General features: G+C 39.3%; 1 protein-coding gene and 1 long non-coding RNA gene across 2 annotated transcripts; one reads left to right on the top strand and one right to left on the bottom strand.

Annotated features, from left to right (window-relative positions):
* Positions 1-8,193: 8,193 nt before the first annotated feature.
* ca7 (carbonic anhydrase VII) lies at positions 8,194-12,523 on the bottom strand. Its single transcript, XM_008310191.3, has 7 exons — positions 12,314-12,523; positions 11,157-11,354; positions 9,992-10,110; positions 9,790-9,885; positions 9,658-9,720; positions 9,419-9,574; positions 8,194-8,510 (listed from the first exon to the last, which is right to left on the bottom strand). Exons 1-7 carry the CDS (start codon positions 12,348-12,350, stop codon positions 8,388-8,390), a joined length of 792 nt encoding a protein of 263 aa, XP_008308413.1. The 5' UTR covers positions 12,351-12,523; the 3' UTR covers positions 8,194-8,387.
* A 152-nt stretch (positions 12,524-12,675) lies between these two features.
* LOC103378840 (uncharacterized) lies at positions 12,676-20,553 on the top strand. Its single transcript, XR_521539.3, has 3 exons — positions 12,676-13,274; positions 15,260-15,372; positions 16,401-20,553. It is a non-coding gene; the product is annotated as an uncharacterized LOC103378840 (long non-coding RNA).
* Positions 20,554-20,681: the final 128 nt, after the last annotated feature.

Genomic DNA, 20,681 nt, shown 5'->3' with positions numbered 1-20,681 from the left:
AAATTCTATGTATGTGTTTTCAGTCAGTTCAAGAAAATTGTTTCTGTCAGTGGGTAAAGGTTATACACCCAGAACAATTCAAGCACCGTATCCAGTATTTTTGACACTTTTACGCCATCAGTGTATCTTAGGGCCAATTGCTTCACTGTGACCTTGACCTGCTTCCATCTGACCTTGTGACCTGCTGTTTCCATGTAGAGATTAAGCCAGCGATTGAACAAAAACACAATAAAAGTTTTTTACAGTTCTACAATCACCCCTTTGACTCTAAGTGACCCACGGCACTCACTGCATCAACATAGAAATATTTTTCCCAAATATAGAGCTTTATATTTTACCCAAAATATTTTGTGAAAGCCTCTCTAATATAAATTATGTTTCTTGGAATTAGGCTAAGAATTCCCTAAGGGTTCCCTAGTTACACTGCACAGGATTCAGGTCTCCATATAAATACTTTTCAGTACTTTGCTGTAGCTTTTATTCCTGTCCCAGTATCACAAATGTATTAAACTTTAGGTTTAAATTGGTTCAGTAAAACAGGTTTGAATTTTGGCAGGGTATCCATTGACAAGAAAGGCCAAATGTGGATTTAGCAAAATAAAGCTTAAAAAGTAATTTGCATCACAGGGCAACAAAGCAGGGCTGTCTAAGATTGTTGTGTTGACATTTAGACAACGTACAAACATTAAATGCCCCCATGGTAATATTGAAAAAAATGTATTTCAAAGCAATATTTTGGGGGGTATTTTACCTTAATCACAGCATTGTAAACAAATATATATATATAAATAAATAAATAAAAATTGTAAACAAAATATTAACACATCATCCACTGCTTTCCAGAAAAAATATTTTACACCACTAAATTATTTTTATTTCACCTATATGAATTTGTTTGGAATAAAATAACATAAGTGAAATATTGAAACATATTTTATTTTTATTTAAATTTTTAGAATATTCTTTAAGTCATCTAACCTGCCAATGTAATTAGGTCTGTTTGTTCTTTTCACCTGTTTTGACCTTGAATGTGACCCTGAGAGTTGTTATACGAAAATAAAAACAGCAACACAATTACCTTAAAATGTGCTGTTCGTTCATCACTCGCTGGCTCAGTCTTCCCACACACATCATCCTTGAGTGGTGATGCATCTCTGTCTTGGCACACACATTTGCATGATTGCACTCCCCAGACTGAAGACTGATCAATGTGTTCATTGTTCACCCAGGCCTTGAAAATGAAAAGATGACAAACTCAGGTGGTTGAAAAAAATCAATTTAGAAAAACTCAAAATAGCAACAGATGTTAGTTCATGAATACACAGTGACGTTGGATTCTGCTGCTTCAATGTAAACCTTACTTCCTAATGACAAAACTGTATTGGTCGTTATTGTTGCTTATCGTGTTGTACCAAAGAACTACTCTGTATTTGATGTCCACCACTGTCTCCTCCGTCTTTAATCTCCACAAAAAAAACAGCCGATTCAGTGTATTTAAAAATAAATAGTACATACAATTTACTGATTAAAGCTGGAGTACACACTAAAATCATTTTTTGGCAGATTTTTTGTATGACCATTTCACTGGTCCAGGTTCACTTTATCAGCACTGTCCCGCTCTCACAGTTCAAGTCCTCTCTGTTGTTTTATAATAATTTAATATAATAATATTTTGTGCTGAAAAACACTTAATTGAAAAAAAAAAACTGTTTTCTGTCAGTTGAAGGAAATCTGAGTGGGCAAAAATTGGTATTGGCAAGCTACACCTAATAAAAAAATTCAAAAATCAGAGCTCAGGTGTGTAAATGTAAATAAACATCGAAGTAAGAGTGGAACAATATTGCACTTCATTAACCTTAGCTAAAGATGATAATCTCTACATTAGTGGAGAACATCACAGTAAGAAACCCTTGAGTTTTTTGTAAGAGTAACTTATAGTTCGTGTTACATGACGTTCTTGATAATGCCAATTATGCTATAACAGTGGAGAAGCTTATCTGTCAGCAAAGGAGAGCTCTATAAACACTAAGTGGATGGAAAGAATCCGAGGGCAGGAATCATCCGGCCGTTAACTCAGCAGCTGTTTCAGTAAGGGGTGTTCGCTGGCCAACACCACGTTACTTTCTTTTTACTCTGCGGTTCTTTCCAGCACTGGACTGACGGGTCACTGACACACATGTGACCTATTGATCAGTAACTGGAAAGCTGTGCAAGTGGTGTTGTCAACACTAGGACATAAATAAAGCTAAAGATAGCGTGATGCGGCTTCGGCCAAGGCTTCTGGTCAGCTAGATGCTTTTTATAGGAACACTCAGATTTATAAAAGGCTAACAGGGACTATTTTTAACCACCATGGGCTGTGGGGGTTGTATTATGGAAACTTGTGGGTGTATGACTGACCCCTCTGACTTTAATGTGTCAGTGGTGGTTAGTTGTGGGCCGTTGCAGCAGATGGAGGATGAGGCAGGGATCAAACTGGCCACAGGCTTGTGATTGTTGTTGGACACAGTCCATGGAAACGGACGGGAATGATCACATGGGTCCGTGTCAGTCAGAGCCTAAAGGTTGTCGTGGCATTTTTAATGAGTTTGTTCAGGGAGAGATTTTAAATTAGGCTTTAATTCACTCTGCGCATTAAACTGTCAAAGATAATTTAATTACCCATTAACATTTGATCCTTCTTTAGTGTCACAGGCACATACAGTATGAAGCCAATATCAGCAGTCGCCAGGCAATGGTGTGTTACACCCTAGACCGAGTTCTCCACTCCATCAAAGGGCCAAGCATTCACATTCACAACCAGTGGTCACTTTGGAGTGAGCGATTACACTAATCCCCAACTTACTGTTAATGTCTTGTCAGAAAGACCAAGCCACCTGTTGATCTTCTTGTTCTATGGCAAAAGCATTAAAAACTTTTTCTCAACATCTCCCAGATGGTTACTATGGCAACTATGGATTATGACTATTGGTAAATGGGAAGTATGCAGATTTGCTTAATTGTGACGTTGTTTGTCACTATTGACTATGTAGCTCCCCTTCACTTGCCTGTAGGTGGTGCTTAGTGTTTTTAAAGCTTTGTTCTCTGATCCACTTATACTGGAGCTTTACTTTACTTAATTTTAATCATGTGACCTTGGTCAAAAGATTTCATAGAAATATTAAGGAAAACATTCAGAGTGATTACTCACTACTCTCTGGCCATTGATTAGTGTATACAGCTAGCATCTAGCATGTAAGCACTGATTTAGTGACACACACTTAAACCACTCTATTAATCTACTAAGGGAAAATACTTTCCGCACTTATCCAATCTGGGAAAACACCAGTGGGAAGTGGGGGAGTTTTGGGAGCCTGCTCAACACACCAGAGTCCTGCCAGGGGTGAGATTCAAATCGGTCCTCTCAGTACATTTACATTTACATTAATGCATTTAGCAGACGCTTTTATCCCAAGCGACTTACATAAATAGGATTAACAATCAGGTTACATAGAGGAACTCTTGAATTACAAGCCCACTCCTGTAACCACTCAGCCACAGGCTGCCCCTGAAAAAGTAACACCTCTACTATTTTAATATTCACAATCGAATATCCAGATATGAGAGGTGTACATATCAAAGCTGGCTTGGAATATCTCGGTAATCTACAAAGGTGAGTTAAGATTATGTTAGCTCTATGTTAGTACGTATCTTTACTTGACACCTTCTGTCTCACTTCTTTAGGCGTTAGCAGCAAATCAGGAATCTTCTGAGTTTCATCATAATACCAGCTGTTTGGTCCATTTAACACAATTAAATATTTTATCTAGATGATGTCTTGTTAACTGTCAGGAGGACAGAAAGCAAAGAAAATGCACTGAGAATATAAACCTTGGACGACAGGATCAAACCATCACAATGAGATCCTAAAAAAGTATCTACTGCTGCAGCTTAAAAATCAACAATTTTAGGTTAAAATCCATTGGTTTGTCAGGAGCTAGATAAGGTCTTCTGACCTTGACTTTGAAAAGATGTTAATAAAAAAGGATTAAAATGTGATGCAGTGTTTAACTGTGTAAGGGTATAAACAGTCAACGCAATGTCATATTGACTCATGGTGGATTTAAGGGTCACTGACTGGGCTGTGTAGGTGTCTGATGCCCACTAAAGACATGTCAGGGCTCAGATGTCAGGGTTCAGGATGAGCCTGTCATACCTATCATCCTAAATGTCAGCAACTCAATCAACATTTACTGTAGGTCTGCGTAAATAGGCCAGCTCAAAAATGACACATCAAGGCCGGGGCCACTGTTTCCAAGAAAAAATACTCAATAGATCAATGTGTTAAGGCTGTGTGAGTCGACAGCCAAGTGTAGAATTACAGATCATGACCTCCCTGCCATGGCAGCACAGCACTGCTTTATTCAATTATTATAACAGACCGCCTGCAGTGTGCCCTATGACTGGAGAACAGAGCTCCAGATATTTGGCCTTGATTTATTGAACACTCGGCCAAGCAAGGCTACTGTGTAAAAGGAGGATATCATTCTGTGTATAAGCTGTAAAGGCTGTACATTGTTGAACATCGTTGCTATAATTACAACACAGACCCTGAACCTGGGTGAAGACCAAACAGCAGCAGTGGGGGCAAAGACAGGTGTAGAGTGGCAGTTTTAAATGAAAGATCAGAGATGATCTGAGATCAGGTTCACCTAAAATAGACAAGGCTGCTAAATAAAGTTCATTGATAAATACTCAAACACGTGTCACCATTAGGCAGAGGAGCAGGCGACGTCATTTTGCAGTATGATTTTAGTTTCTGACAGGTGGCGTTGGATCAGAGACAAGTCAGGGAGATTCGAGCTTGCTGAGTCGTAGTAGTGTTTTGTGTTTCAGGGGCTATGTGTCGCCATGACAACTGCACATGGCAGTGACCCCTTTGCTATCCACAGTGTTGAATCTCAGGCTCTGATTTGAAATATTTAAATCCCCCATTTCTTTAGCCCATTTACCTCTAGTGTTTAAATCAAATTGAGAAGCAGAATTTATTTTTTAACAACATTAGGCCATTACGGTCTGTTTGGGGGCATTTTACTAATGAATTAGAGCATTAAAATAAAAATAATAATAATAATAATAAAAATAAAATGAATATTTATTAAACAGTCTAGTGTTGACAATGCTTTATCCAGAAATAATGAATTTGAAGAGACTAGAACAAAATTAAAGTATTAACATCGAGCTAAAAAAATATTGTTGCAAATGATGATACTGAAATGATTCAACATAACAAAACATGGTTTCATTGAAATTGCTAAATATATATTTTCTCATATAAACAGATCATACATTATCCATTAAATGATGGGCTACTGATTAAAAGCATGTAACTCTATGGCACAATATGATTAAATGGGTACAGTACAGCATATGATCACTAATACACACTACTGAATTATATTGATTTATTTACTTTAATTACTTTAACTAATTAAAAGGATATACTAGCTGCTGCCCCACAACTGCTGCATCTAAGAAAATGGCAGTCTCTTCAATGAAAATGTGACAAAAGCAAATGATTTTGAATTTTGAGTTACCTTCACATGTATTAAGTAAGAAAAATGTCATAGGTAAACATGAAAACGAGATAAGATCATTCATTTACACTGGCTAATGTTCATCCAACAACATTTTAAGAAAATATTGTTTGAGTTTAAGTCTAACGTGATTTTGGCAAGGACAAAGTGTATCTGTGTGTCATTATATATCAACCAAAGGATAATTTTCTTCCAACATCCGCTTTTTTTGCTGAAGGTTTGTGTTTGACACTTTACTCAAATGTCGCTGTGTCTGGGAAAAGAATAAATAAACCAAAAAACAACAAACAAGCAAACAGATATGCTGAAGCTAAAAATACATGTGGCTGACTCTATTTTTACAGCCTGCTATCTGATGCCTCGGTACACTGCATTGATTCTGTCTGAGCTTGATATTCTCAAGTATTCATAGTCTAACTGCAGCTACAGGATGTAATTCTGGAAGCATTATTTGGTTTTGTTAAAGACACACACACAGCTTTGTGTGATTGCTGAGGAGGTTACACAAACATTATCCATTCCCACACCTCTGACCCTGACCATACCTGTTAGAAACAAACATTATCTAAATACTTACCCTAATTTATTCCAATCCTAACTTAATCTTGAATTACACAGGAAGCGCGCGCGCACGTACACACTATATTTTCTTTTCAAAACCATGTGGTACAAGCCAACGTACGACAGCGTTTCCTGGTTTTAAAAGGAGATGCTGCCATCTGGTGTTCACCAACCGCACACATTACAATAGCTGAGTTATCCTGGGTGTTGGGCCAGAGGGAGGGGGTCATACCCTCGACAATAGTTTGCGTCTACCTTGACTCAAATTGATTTTGAATAAAACGAATTTTTCAAAAATTCAATATATGAAGTGACAAGAACTCAAAATGGTGCTGATAAGCAGTGTCTCTTCCTTTAGCGTTTACACACACGTAAACCTACACACTGCACCGAACATACAATCAACAAAGAAAGAGCACATATTGAGCAACCATGTCCACATTCAGAGAATTTAAAAGCACATCTTAAATTTTTAACACTCAAAGGTTTAATATGCTTTAAACCAACACATTTACTAAGCTTTAAACGATAAGGAAATGTCTTACCTTAATAATATTCGGGAATTAAAATTGCTAGCAAGATACTGTTTGACAACATCTGTGAACAGCTTAGCTCCTCTCATCGATATTTATTTGCGTGTAGCTCTGCCAGTGTTAATGCTTGCGATAGGGGTATCCGGTAGTGGTACTGTACTCAGCTTTTCGTTTCTTTTCTTTTTTTTAGCTGTTATTCGTCTTTGCCAAGAGTATTTCTTCCAAACTCTTCTGGTCTTGGCGCGCAAATATTTGTCCTGACAACAAGGCTCACACCAGGCTACGTCATTGTATACACATCTGACCAATCACAGGGTACCTCAAACCTGTAGCACTTATTCTTTTTGTATTATATTTCTTTTATTTTTGCTTTTGATTCTGTTCAAAAATTGCGACACACGTTACCACTCTAGTCATACTTTATTTAGTTTCGCGTGGTTACGAAACCCAGCACTAAAATATATTTATGGTCGGGAGGTAGTACGGAAATGTAAGCCACTTAAGTCGTACAAGCTGCTTCGAGGGGAAGGCGAGTGGGCGTGACCTGTCAATCATTCGATCTCATAAGGGGTCTTTGAGGGGAAAAAAGCATTATCTATCGCGGAATGAATATTATTTTTCTAAACATTTCATTATTTTCATAGCATCTATTAAAATAGTGAAATGTTTTGTAAAATGTTTTGGTAAGATACAAATATGCATTACTAGTGCTGAAGAACTGTTACAACAATATGAAGTTCAAAACTTAGTTTTTTTATTAATTCTGTAATAATTATCAAGTTTAAAGGCATCACAAACATTTTTCAGCAGCACATAACATTTAATTTATGTTGCCAAAAACAGTAATGCTTACAGTGCAAAAAAGAAACAAGCTCTTCCTAAAAATGCATTATGTCAGTGTTTGTTAAACCCCTGTTCAACTAAATAGGAGCAGTGTTACACAAAGTTACCATAACATCCAAGTTAGATCAAGGCCTTTCTGTTATTTATTGGATGGATTGAAACATGACTCAAAGTTCTGCTGCAAAACTAAATATACCCACACTAAGCTTGTTGACATTGGATGTTATTTTTTTAAAAGATAACTCAGCAGTCAGACGAGGCCATTGTTAAATCTGAGGCTCCTGCTGGATATAAATGTTACTGTCCTAAGCTCTGGATGATCTGAGCCTTTCCTGTCCTCTCACAGCAGCAGACACACCAGTCAATACAGGTCAAATCCAACACAACATGCAGTTAGTGTTGGTGTATTGGACAGGTTTGGGGTTAGGGGCACCGTGAGTCCAACAGCAACAGGCTGGATCAAAATGAGGGATCATGTGGGATCACTTAAGGAGACCAAGCCTGAGAGCTCGGACACACCGGTGTGCTGTGAGGCCAGTATGCAAACAACTGGCAGTACTGACATCACCCCACTCTGTGATCTGCTTATTTACTGCCTTGGACCTCGTTCTTTCTTGTTGCCCCACCTCAAGCATGTGTAGGTTACAAAAGAAAGGAGCCTCCAAATCCTCGTTATAACGTACTTCAAGTCAAACAACACAGCACTGACAAAAATGTAAATGTTTTCAAAATATTAACCGACTGCTGACAATAGATTGCATATGTATTTGTTTACCCCTGCCAATATTCATCCGTTTCCTGAGGAAAAGCAAATTATCTGTTTAATCACTGTTTGCTTTCAACATCGTATACGTTACATTAATTAATTGATGAACTAATAATTTGAAGAACGAACTCTCCTTCCTCTCAGTGGCTGTGGAGGCCTGAAGTTGTTTTCCATGTTTATCCTGACTTCCTCCTCTTCTCCAGTGAACAGAAGTGATCTGAACTTGCTGATTTGCAATGAAAACCACAGAGAAAAAAAAAAACACAAGTAAGACCTGGTTAGCAACAAGTTTCAACTAAATTGTTTTGGGTTGTTTGGGGCGCTGGAATTTCTCTGGTTGGTGTTAGTTCAAGCATTTATCGAGCCATCAGAAAAACCAGCAGGTGGGGATGAAGGGCTTACAGCCTGGGGCTTTAAGTTAGGAAGAAAAAAAAAGTTTTCATGGACATCGCCATTTATACAAAACCTGTCTAAAACCCCTGGTTTCTCAAGTGGAGTGGTGTTTTTAAAAATGGAAAGTAAACAACAAACGATCACCAAAGAGTGCAAGTTTAATCCAAAGACTGTCAAGAGTTACCACAACACCTGTCAGCTGGCTACTGAATAATCATCACAGGTCATCCCTCAGGATTGAAGGGATGACCTGCATTCTTCAGCCAAGCCCTGGTTTAAGGGACTACCAAAGCACCGGACTAAAGCCACCACTCAGCTCTACTGAATGCCTTGGGCACTAATTCAGTGATGCTGAACTTGGGTAGTAAAAGGAGGCAGTGGATCCAACAGCCAAGTAGAACACAACCATTCAGAAAACCCAGAAAAGGCTGGATTTCACATCCGACCAGTCAACTGACGCACCAGTATAATCACTGAATTTCCTTTCCCAGCTTTGTTCATTATATGAACGCAGCACATACTATACATAAAAGCCAAAAGTGAATGAATTGGTGAGAAAAAACAGGCAAAACTCCATCCTCCCTCAAGTTTGTCTGACAGTTTTTGGTTTAGAACCAGCTACACATACAGTTTCAGGATGCCAACAGAAAGTTTCTTTTAACACATACAGTTTCAGGATGCCAACAGAAACTATACCATATCCTGTTCTATTACTGTGGGAATGTGTTCTAGCACATGAACAGCACCTGTTTGTCAGACACAACGATTGGCTCCTTCAGGACAATCCAGATGACACTCTCATGTAATGGGGGTGTAGTCAGTGATCCCGGATAGGTCCAGTAGTGGAGGCTGCTGGGGAGGAGGCACTTGGGGTTGAAACCTTTGAAATCTGAGGCCCTGCCCTGTAAAATAAACGTTTGTTTTGGTTAAATATAATAAATACATTCACAAAGAATTTTTTTCAGAGAGTTTCGGCAGCAGCCACCTTAAACTTCACTGTGTACAGAACATCTGTAATCGCATGGAGCCATCTGTGGTCATCACCTGCCTGAATTCAAACACACAATCAACTCATGAATGCATTAAAAAAAAATTAACATCACACAGAAAGTTTTACCTCTAAAAAGATTCCCAGGACAGCAAGGCCATCAGGAGCTGCTGCCGCCTCCCCAAATGACTTGTACTTGACAGCATCCCAGTGAACTAAATGAAGCTGGATGGGGAGGAAAAAAAGAATAATAAATATATAAATACACTCAAAACTATCAGATAGTTTATGATAACAAGTAAAAACTGAAGTAACTGAGAAAACAGCCAACCTCAGATGCAAAGGTGTGTCCTTCGACGGTGTGTTCGGAGCCCTCGGACCCTTTGCCGCCCCAGTGAAAATGAAACTGTTTCAACCTGTAGGGATTTTCCAGAGGACCGCCACTGATCACTGCAGAGAAGACGAGAAGGACGAGTCATGGCCACTGCACAATGGTGGGAAGTAATTGGTGTGGGGGACGGGGTGAAAACATTTCTGTCCCCAAGGGATGGGCATGACAGAAAATAATTGAGAACCACTGTACTGGATGGACTTGGACTTACTGGAGCAATCAAAGAAGATTGTGTATGTCTTTCTTCAATTACAGCAAATCTCAGTGTTGTGTTCAACTAAACAGGCCAGGGGGATTCACACCAAGTAAGTAAATTACTACACTTTTGAAACACTGGCCTTGGGTGTAAAGAACATTACTAACAGCATTTCCAATAGCATGCTTCTTTTGAAGGGCACCAGAGCAAACTTGCTATAGGCTTGCACTGAATATACCAGGATAGACAATAATTACAAAGTAGGGCAATTGTCCTCAGAGAATGATCTGTTAACTCGGTCCCAGCTAAGCATGACCAACTGACCAGAGATTTTACCAGCATGAGAGAGACCTGGTTTCACTCTGTCCATTTATTATTAATTTATCCTGAGGGCCACTTTCGTGCTCTGTGAAAACCAATTCATCTGAGCAGCTTATCATTCATGGTAATGACTGGGTGGTAAAAGGCGGTAAAAGTGCAGTCATAATAAACACCAAGAACAGCTCATGTAATTATCACCAGTCCTGCAGACAGACTCTCACCCAGGTAACTATTGGATTCACTTTCTTGCAAAATCAACTGTTATCTGCAGCCTTCAATTATGACCAATGGTGTATGAAGCACAGTATGAACGAAGATGGCTGTTCCTCTTTTCTGATGAATTGTGGTGGAAGGAAAACCTTTTGCCAAGAGATTTATAGTAGCATAAAATCAAACTGATAGTCTTTAAACTGTGACCTCAGTCGAGAACCGAGTGGCAGTAAATCCTTTTTCCTGTTATCATAGGTCAGTTACCAATGTTGGCAGAAGGGAGGGAACATTTCATTTTCACACACCAGTATCTTAACGTGGGTTTATGGCAAACATGCATGAAAATGTCATTTATTATAAACCAAACTCTGATCTTACCTGAACGATCATCCGTGTCATCAAACTCAACAACCACAGAGTGTCCATTGTTGCAGATGTTAATGGATGTACAGAGATTATAGTCCAGAGCGATGGGGCCAAGGCTGGGATCATATGGAGCCCTTTTAGGTATGATGTCAATGGGTGACTGACGACTGCCCTTTGCCACAGGGTAGTCCTCATGCCACACAGAGGGACCTTAACGCACAGAAGACAGAGGAACAGAAAAGCCTGTTTGATGACTGTGGGCTACAAAGAAGAAAACAGCTTCTGGAAATTGTCTTTGCAAAAATGTTTGATGATGGACGCCATATGAATAAAAGGAGCCTGCATTATTACAGATGTCTACTCAGGCTGAATCAAATACTTATTATAAACTAAAATTTCAAACAAATTGAATAATCAAAATGAGTGATGACTGATAATGCCATTGCCAGGCATAAACAGACAGGATTCTTGATTTTTTTTTTTTTTAAAAAGAGATCTTAAATACAATTTATATACATTAAAAGGTAATGTTCAGAGACAGTGGATATGTCAAAAAGACAAAAGGCTGGGCTGCAGGTGGAGGAGATGAAGATGCCGAGATCTTCCCTGGGAGTGGACAGGATCAGAGGGACAGTTATAGTGGAGCAGTTTGGAGGTAAGGTTAGAGAAGGTGAGGTGGAGGAGCAGTTTGGAGATAAGGTTAGAGAAGGTGAGGTGGAAAAGGCAGTGAATACACCAGACAAAGGACGCTGGTCGACAAATGACATTTTCTGAACTTCAGTTAATAGTTTAAGTTTGAACAATAAGGTTTCATACAATTAAACACGTAGTGAAGTGGTATTCAAGACTGGAAAAACATTTACCATTTACCATGAAATTAACCAAACAAAAACCCTCTCTGTCCCCATTGCAGTGCCCTAATGGCCATACATTTAATATAGTGTTATTTCAAACAGTGACTTCCAAACACTGTTTTATACACAACCAAGGTTTGAGTAAAACAAAACAGTATAGTTCTTTACAAACAAAAATTGTACACGAAATAAACAAAGATAAGAGTTTGAAGAGTGACCCTCTGTGCAACGTACAATTCGCACAAACACTAATCTGTACTAACTCCCCGGTGAACACAGGTAAATGCCTGGAGTTGTGTGTGCAGCAGCTCCTACCGTTCTCTTTTCCATATCCCCAGTGATGGTCAGTCATTGTCAGTGGAGTTTGTAAAGTTAAATGTGTCTGGAGACTTTGAATGGACGTCTTCAACAACCGTCGTGGACATCAACCAGTGCTGCCTTCTTTTGTCTTCTAACCTTCTCCCCTCGCCTCCTCCCCCGTCAGTCTTACCGAGGTTTATACTGTGGCCAAAGGTGAACTCAGAGGTAGGATAAGCCATTTGATCTCTTTTATACCTTGGTAGACACGCCCCTTCAACGCACGTGTGCCTAATAACACACTAACTGCATACACATGCGCAGATGAGAGGGATTTGCACAGCTTTTTTTTTCTTTTCTGGGGCAGAACGTGAATTACCATGCAAGAAAGGCAGTATGAGAAGTATCATAAGGGTGCCGGTCATCCAGGGTGCCAGTAACCCGGAAGTAAAAGTGTAGCTTTTACAGTTTTTGCCACCAAAACGTTTTATCACTATTGATTTGAATGAATATAAAATCCGTAGTTTAAAGTAAATAACAACTAGCTGCGCCGCGTCCAATCAATCAAATTTGTACAATAACCTGACTCTCTGTACAACGTACGATCGCTAAATATACGATCAATTGACCATTCCGTGAACATGTGGTTGTAAACAGCATGTCGCAACTGTTTGCCTGAAAGAGTTATTTATTTTTTATTCCTGGGGCACCTGTTTTCACGTGACCAGTTTACTGCGCAAGTGCACACAGTATCCAGGTAGACGACCGTTAAACGGAACTAGAAGGCGCGAAAGTAAGAAAAATAAAGTTAATTTTTCCAGAGAGTCGCGAAGAGGAGAAGACGAGAGGAAACCAGAAGTTTTGTTGTCGAAATCTGAAATGTACCGTTTTTCACCATGAAATAACAATGTAACATTAGGTACTGTTGCCAGTCAGTGTCGGCGTCTGTGTCAGGCTGGTCAGGATGGAGAGAGTATATGTGAGTATTAAAACTGACAAAACGGTAAACTTTATTCGGTGTCGATTAATGTTGTGGGTATTTACTCAGAGTATTACATCCGAGCAAACAAATCGTTGAAAACGTACTCAATATTATTTAAGACAAATCGAATTGAACGTTTTGGATCAATATTTTTACTGTATTTTTGCATTTGACTCCTGTAGATGTTTACGGTGTGGTCACATTTTAAAATAAACTAACTATATTTACTGTTTGCATGTTTAAAACAAGGCATACCACATCACAACTATACTAAGTTAAATCCAGATGACGCCGTTGTGTATATACAAGTCACACAACTAAACAGTTTGTTTCCCTGGCGTTTATGACAGTGAATTTATTGTAAGATTTTGAAACAATCATCAAACTATGAGAAAAGAAAATTGAGATGTACAACATTTTCCTTTGGCCAGTAGATGGTGCTATTTAATCTTTGCAAAACTTGCATCGCCTTCAGCATGTTTAAACCATTGACAGTTTATTAATATGTTGTCGTGACTCGCCATGAATGCACTCACAGTAGGGGCTCAGAGTTTGATGGTGTTGTCCTGTAGGGGTTCTTGACATAATTTCTCGTAAAATGGCAAATTAATATATGACCAAACTAATTTCTCCAGCATGACTTTTTTTTCAAACAGTTTTTTAAGTATCGATAATAAAAAAAAAAGTTTAATGTAATGGCAGTGAAGGTTTTTTCCCCAGTTTTCAGCAGCCTGTCACTTGCAGATTTCTGCTGCAGTACAGAATGACAGTGTGCTGAAAGTATGCTGTTAACTGTGTTCAAGCCGTGGCCCTCGTCATCCTCTGAGAGCAGCTTGCAGGGTCTCGCCCACATTAATTACCCTAAATGCAGCTTGTTCAGCTGAGATCAGCTGGGAACCTCTGTGGCAGCTCATGCTGGGGGAAAGTCGGAGCTCTGCTAAGGGCTGACAAAAAAAGATAAATGCTGTGAGGATATCTCAGGAAAAACAACACTTGAAGCCTATCTCTGCAGATAATTCTGTCAGATGTAATCACAGGACTGGCTTTCGGGGTGTCAAAACGCAGGCAGCTTTGGCAAGTTACAAAGAACAGGAAATGAGCGTGCTGGATATGTTATCTCTGCTTTTTTTTCTACAAACATTCAGCACGTTATCTGATACAGTCAGTAAACAAACACAGACCAAAGACCCCCGTTCTCTGCTAACGGCCAAATATAATCGCCTTTTAACACTATCGTACCTGTGAAATGAACTGTTCTTTGTTAAACGATTTCAGACTTTTTCTTGCCTCTATTACATCCCTCAAGATTTTCTCTGAGTCACACAGACCTCGCCCAAAACTACTTACCAAGATCAACAATGACCTTGTGTGTGATGCCATTTTTTTTACATTCGTAAGGCCTGCTGATGATCACATGCTGTCAAAGCTGTGAGGTCACCAGTTAACCTTTGACCAATCATTAATGTCCAAGCAGCAGCTGGCAGCTCATGCAGTGTTCCAGTGTTAGCATTTCTGTGTGGAACCTCGGCCAAGACAGATTATTGGTGCTTGTTACTGTGACTGTTTGGATTCAGTGGAATTTTATATTAAAGTTATGGTTTATTAAAACATGGAAATAGTTCTACACCGTTTAAATGACATTGTTTACTAGAAAGCAGGAGGCTGTGGAATGATGGTGATGGTGATGGTGATGATGATCACTTTCTGTTCATCCGAGGTGAAACTCAGCCTTTAAATGTGTTGTTTTTAATAATACTGTTCTTGACAATATTATTAAAAACAAATATAGGATAACAATAACATTGAGTTTGAAAGCATTTCAAACAAAAATCAGTGCTTTATAAGATGATTTACTGTTATCAACAGTGAGTACTGCATTTATGTGTATTGTATTCTATTGTATTGTATTACAAAAGTGTTGGTTCTATTTACTTCAACATCTGGAGAAGATTAAAATTAAAATGTTTTTTTTCCCCTGCCAGTTGTTTTCTGCTGTGGTTCATGTGAGCGCTGCAACAATCTATGTCTCGCCCCAGATGCTCTCATTGGTTGAAATCAACAGGCCCTTCTTCCTGGTGACTCACTGTTTGTGTAGGTATGTAACAATCATAATATTAATAATAATAATGAATATGATACTACAATGTAAATTTATATTCACATCTTACTTATTGGTATTATTACACCAATAAACGAGTAAGAATAATGAACTGTATTAATGTGCACGAAAGATTTGTTAGCATTAATTCATTGTTATAATTGCACCATGGTAAGGCATTAACCTGCCCAGCCCTAGTTATTACATGCTGTATCTTGTTTTAGTGTTCGGTGACTTTGAGTGCTACTAAAGTAAAATTGTGCTGTGGCAGCAGCAAAGATATCATTAAAATAATGATGCTTACGGCGTGAGGCTTTTGAACTGTTGATTTCAGGTGCCAGGTTTTATTTTAATGATTTTAAATTAAGTGTAAATGTAAATGACAGTCAATATGGAGCACTGAGTAATTACTATCAATAGTAGCTTCCATGAGCGTGCCACTGTGTGCAGCTGTAACTCACAGTCAATGATCTACTGTAATTAAACCACACGACTAATAAAACACAGACACGACTACACATCAGCTCCTTCTTCCAGAGCAACAATAAAACAGAGGTTTGAAGCTTTCTGGGCAAACAGTAGGGCTAATTAGCAGAGCCTGTACACAATTAACTACACCCCTTCAGTGTATGTACTGCATTTGTCACCAAATGTGTGTACATTCCATGTAGTCAGTCAGTGACATGACAGGAAACATAGGAAATGATTACGCTCGTCCTTAAAGTTCTGTGGCTCTGGTCCAGATCCAGAGTTGAACTCTGAATTCTTTTATAAGAATAATCTTTGGTGCTGCCGAGCCTGAGGGCTTTGGCTTAGAAAACTCTCTCTCTCTCCCTCCCCCCCTCTCTCTCTCTCTCTGCCTCTCCCTCCCTCCCTCTTTTTCTCTCCCTCATGCCAGCAGAGATTTTAATGTATGACAAAGCAGTTCTTGACCTTGAAGGGTCTTATTGTAACAATTAGAGCTCAGGGGAGAAAAAGGCCAGAGTACAAGAGCGTGAAATTGTTTCTCGTTTGAATGTTATCAGAGTCACACACAGTTCAAATCTGGGAGGAAACAAAGCAAGACCTGACCACTGGCTGAGCTGCGACCGTTTCTGACATGCTGCAATCTACATGTATGTTCCTGCGGAAAGAGCAGAGGGGAAGAAAGACACGAGGCAAGTTAGGATTGTAAAAAACAATATAGAAAAAAAAAAATCTAAAAATCGTCTTTTTGCTGCATTTTTTTTTGTCTTTTTTTCACAAGTCAGGAACCAGTGAGGACATGCTGAGGAGAGGAGCCAGCCAAGAGTTTCTGTTTAAAGAGAATGCACTGAGTTTCTGTTGGCCGAAGTCAGTGCCGAAAAGATGAGGGGGTGTGTGTGTGTGTGTGTGAGTAACCTCCACCAAGATGACCTCACTAACAGGAGAACTTTGCTCCAGCTTGTCCTTCCCTGTACTCTTAGGGCTCAGCCTTTCTACCCCATCTCAGCATCCTGACTTGTCCCTGAAGCCCTGATGGGTGTGTGGACTGTTGGCCGTTCACTAGCCATTGTGAGCGGAAACACCAAACACACACACACACACACATCTACTTCATTACCCTAACTTTACCTATTACAAATGAATTCCCTAATCCTAATCTGACCCTGATTTTAACCCAAACTTCATTTTGAAACTAAAAATACATTCTTACTCAGAGGGGATTTACAATATATTCCCACAAGGAAAAATATGTCCCCACAACATTAGTGTCTTTGCCAAAAATGTCCCCACAAATACACACAACCGCAGTACACTGTCCTCAGACATACCCCAAGGCTTCTCTTCTTCATCATCTTTCCATGCTCCGTAATAGTTCTGTTTAGGTTGTCTTCACTTCATTCCATTAGCTTTGTGTACATCTGTGTGTGTGTTTACCATTTGTGTTCAGCTGGTCCCTACACTTATCTGCCACTTGTCTGAATGTCTTCCTTGTAAATGTTTGTAACCTGCTCCCTGTCCGTGGAGTGGTGGCACTCCATGAAGGTCGGGGATTCCAGGACTTCCAGGCAGCAGAGCTGTGTGGAGGACTTGAATCCAAACATCAAGAGTCGACTGCTGCTCTAAGGTTCGTCTCCACTCATGCTCCATTCCTCTGCCATTCCCTCATGCTTTGGCCGGCAACTCACACGTCTCTCCAGGATTTCATGCTGAGCTTGAGATCAAAACTTGGATCTTTGCTAACACCATGAGCTATGATTCAGTGGGTCTTTGTCATGCAGAACTCTCTGCTTGTAGTGCCTGCTGCCCTGGGCCTCTTTAGCAGCACATGAAACATACCACATACTGCCACAACTTCCACTAACATGATTAAAATAGCCAATAACCACAGTTGTAAAACTTTAGGGTTATGACATTTCCTGTCATCAGTACTTCTGATTTTATTCAGATTATTTGCTTTTGGGATTCAGTAAAAAAAATCCTAACTTTATAAGAAAGTCCAACACAACAACAGGTGACAGCCATTTCAGGTACAGCCTCATACAGTGTACATGTACAGTACCTCAGTATGTGGTTTTATAAGTCCTGTCCCCATTAAAGCTCCTATAATATATTATTTATAAAATACTCAATAGTGTGCAGTGATTCTAACTTTAGCTTTAACTTCACTTTAGTAGTAGTAGTGAGCATATAGTACACACACACCGTTCTTTGTGGTGCTAAGAGATGTCGACGTCTGTGCTTAGTGTTTGCAGATGGTGGTAGAAAACCTGGGACTGTTTTCCATCCCTAAGATGGTCAGATTTGTGTGGAGACAATGACTCTGTATAAATCCCACGTGGCGTAGAGATAAGTGGAGGGCAATTCCAGCCTGAGTGAGTAGCTGAGGCCAAAAATACCATCCATTCTGCTGCAACAGATGAGGACCTGGAGATGGGTGGTGTAACAGAGGAGGGCTGAAGTGAGAGGATGATCTGCTGAAATGATTACACTAAAAAATGGCAACTTTAAAAGCTGGTTGCAAACTAAATCTTATTTTACACTGCCACCTACAGGGCTGGAGTGTGTGTATCATTTTTATTGCCGTGCTTGTCATGAGGCAACTGAGATTGGTTCAAACCTTGTATTGTATTTGTAATTAATCCAACAACATGTTGGAGGTAAAGTCTGGGCCAAACATAGAGGGTTAATACTTTAGGACACTAGGACAGGACCCACACAGTCCACCTGGACTCCACCTCCTCTTCATAGTTGCGTTCCCACTGCGACAGGGAGCTGTTAGAACCTGAATCATGACCTGAAATACTCTGCTCACTTTTTCTGCATAATCACTTTTTTGCAGTCGAAGAGGGAAATGAGTTCATGCAGCGCCGGGGTAGAAAAGTGATCCATTTGGAGGCAGAGGGGATTTCTCTGAGTCGTTCTGTGGTTGTGTGTATGTGCAGTGGTCTTCAGTGAAGGAGACCATATGTGATCAAAGACAGCCGAGGCCAAACAGTTGATACAGTTCTGACGTTACATTATCCTAAAGTCACACGTATGGAAAGACAGAGAGGGAGGGGAGGTCGGCGGGGGCTCATTTCTGCTGCAGCTCATTTTCTTGAAATATTTTGCATGAATATTGGCAGCCGTCGGGCTGGAGAAGACAAAAGGAAATGAACCGCGCCTGCTGGAGCCAAAGACAACACACAGTGTGAGAAAGTCTCACTGCAGTTACTGTGTGCAGGGGACAATCTCAATCAAACGTCTGTGGGACGGAAAAAAAATTAATGCTGGTCAACGATTAAAGCTTTTAATTAATCCCAGAAAGTCATGCTACTAATCACCAATAATCAAATCAAAAGTATTGTATAGCACATATTTATTTAAAATGTACTGCCAAATGAATGGAAGTCCCATAACATTTGTTGTGCTAACACTTAACATCAGCTTTTTATATAGTAGCAGTTAAATAAAAGTATTTAGTGTAAGTTTTTTTTTGTAATTTGTTGTTGTGGGGGGTGCACTGTTCTTGCGGGAGGGCATTTCTATGAAAAATGTTTGTGGACCTCTGGCAGGGATGGTCAGACTTTTTTTCTAGCTCCTAGTTAAAAATAGGGATCTCCAATATTAACTTTTTGCCGATATTGTCTAAACACTTAATTTCTGATTCCAGTATCAAGCGATACCGATATAGGCCTGGTAATATGTATTTATTTATCTGTACAAAAAATTTTATGAGTATGAGATTAATTAAATGAGCTGCAATGCTGCCATCTAGTGACTTTTGCTTTAATATACATCCGTTTATCCCTAAAACTATTTTTAGGGCACACATCATTTGGCCGAACCCACGCATTGCGTCAGGTTTTCATTATCGGGGAAAAAGTGATTACAATTATTACAGATATTACATAATATGCTAATATCAGACATTCCTGGTTAAAAGTTTGAAAGTATAATAAACCAAAAACCCCAGTTATTTCATCTTAAATGAGTTCTGACCCAGTGTACTGTGTTGCTGCGCTGTTGAACAGTGAGACTCTACAGTATAAGACTTTTATGATGTAATGACACACGGCTGCCTTTAAACCTGTGTGAAGGACAGTGTGGATTATAAAACATCTGAAGTGGTGGAGGAATAAAAAGGCGTGGGAGGGTGAGGGCGGGGGTGAGGAAGGGGTCTCTGGGTGTTTGACTGATAGAGCAGAGGAGGGAGAGGAGCCAGGTCTGTGTTTGCTGGGTGTGGCTGCAGACATGAATCAGTGTGTGTGAAAACTATCACTGCACCGGACCAAATTCCTGAAAACACAGTATGTGATGTGTAAATATTTATAAGACGCATTTCAAATCAGAGCAAATGATTCAGCTGGACGATAGAAAATCATCAGGAGGAGACGGAAACACTCCAGACTCCATTCAGATGAACAGGTGTTTGTTTTTTTAAAAAGCAAACAAAAATACTGTAAACTTTGTTTGTATGTCTCAACATTTGTTGTACTTTTCTCCTAAACTTTTATGAAGTGTAAAAACTGTGAACTCCATTAAGGAAAATATTTATACTTTATAGTTTTTATTTCTTTGCTTTTTCTTCTATTTCTCCCTAGACTTTATCATCTCTTTTTCATTTCTTCCTCTACTTCTTATTCACTTCTCTTCCTTCTTGTCTTCTGCTTTGTCTTCAACTTCTAGTATTTATTCTTTACTCCTATTATTTCTACACCATTTTCCTTTAATTTATTTTTTATTCTCCTCTTCTTTTCTGTCATTTTTCCTCAGTATTTCTTTACCAGTTGATCTTTTTTCCTTCATTTACTTTTATATTCCCGTTTATTTTTCCTTTCCTTTCTCATCTTTTTTTATTT

This window comes from Cynoglossus semilaevis, chromosome 5 (genome assembly GCF_000523025.1).
Source record: "Cynoglossus semilaevis isolate Cse_v1.0 chromosome 5, Cse_v1.0, whole genome shotgun sequence".
NCBI lineage: Eukaryota > Metazoa > Chordata > Actinopteri > Pleuronectiformes > Cynoglossidae > Cynoglossus > Cynoglossus semilaevis.
This window is presented reverse-complemented; position numbering and strand designations above follow the sequence as displayed.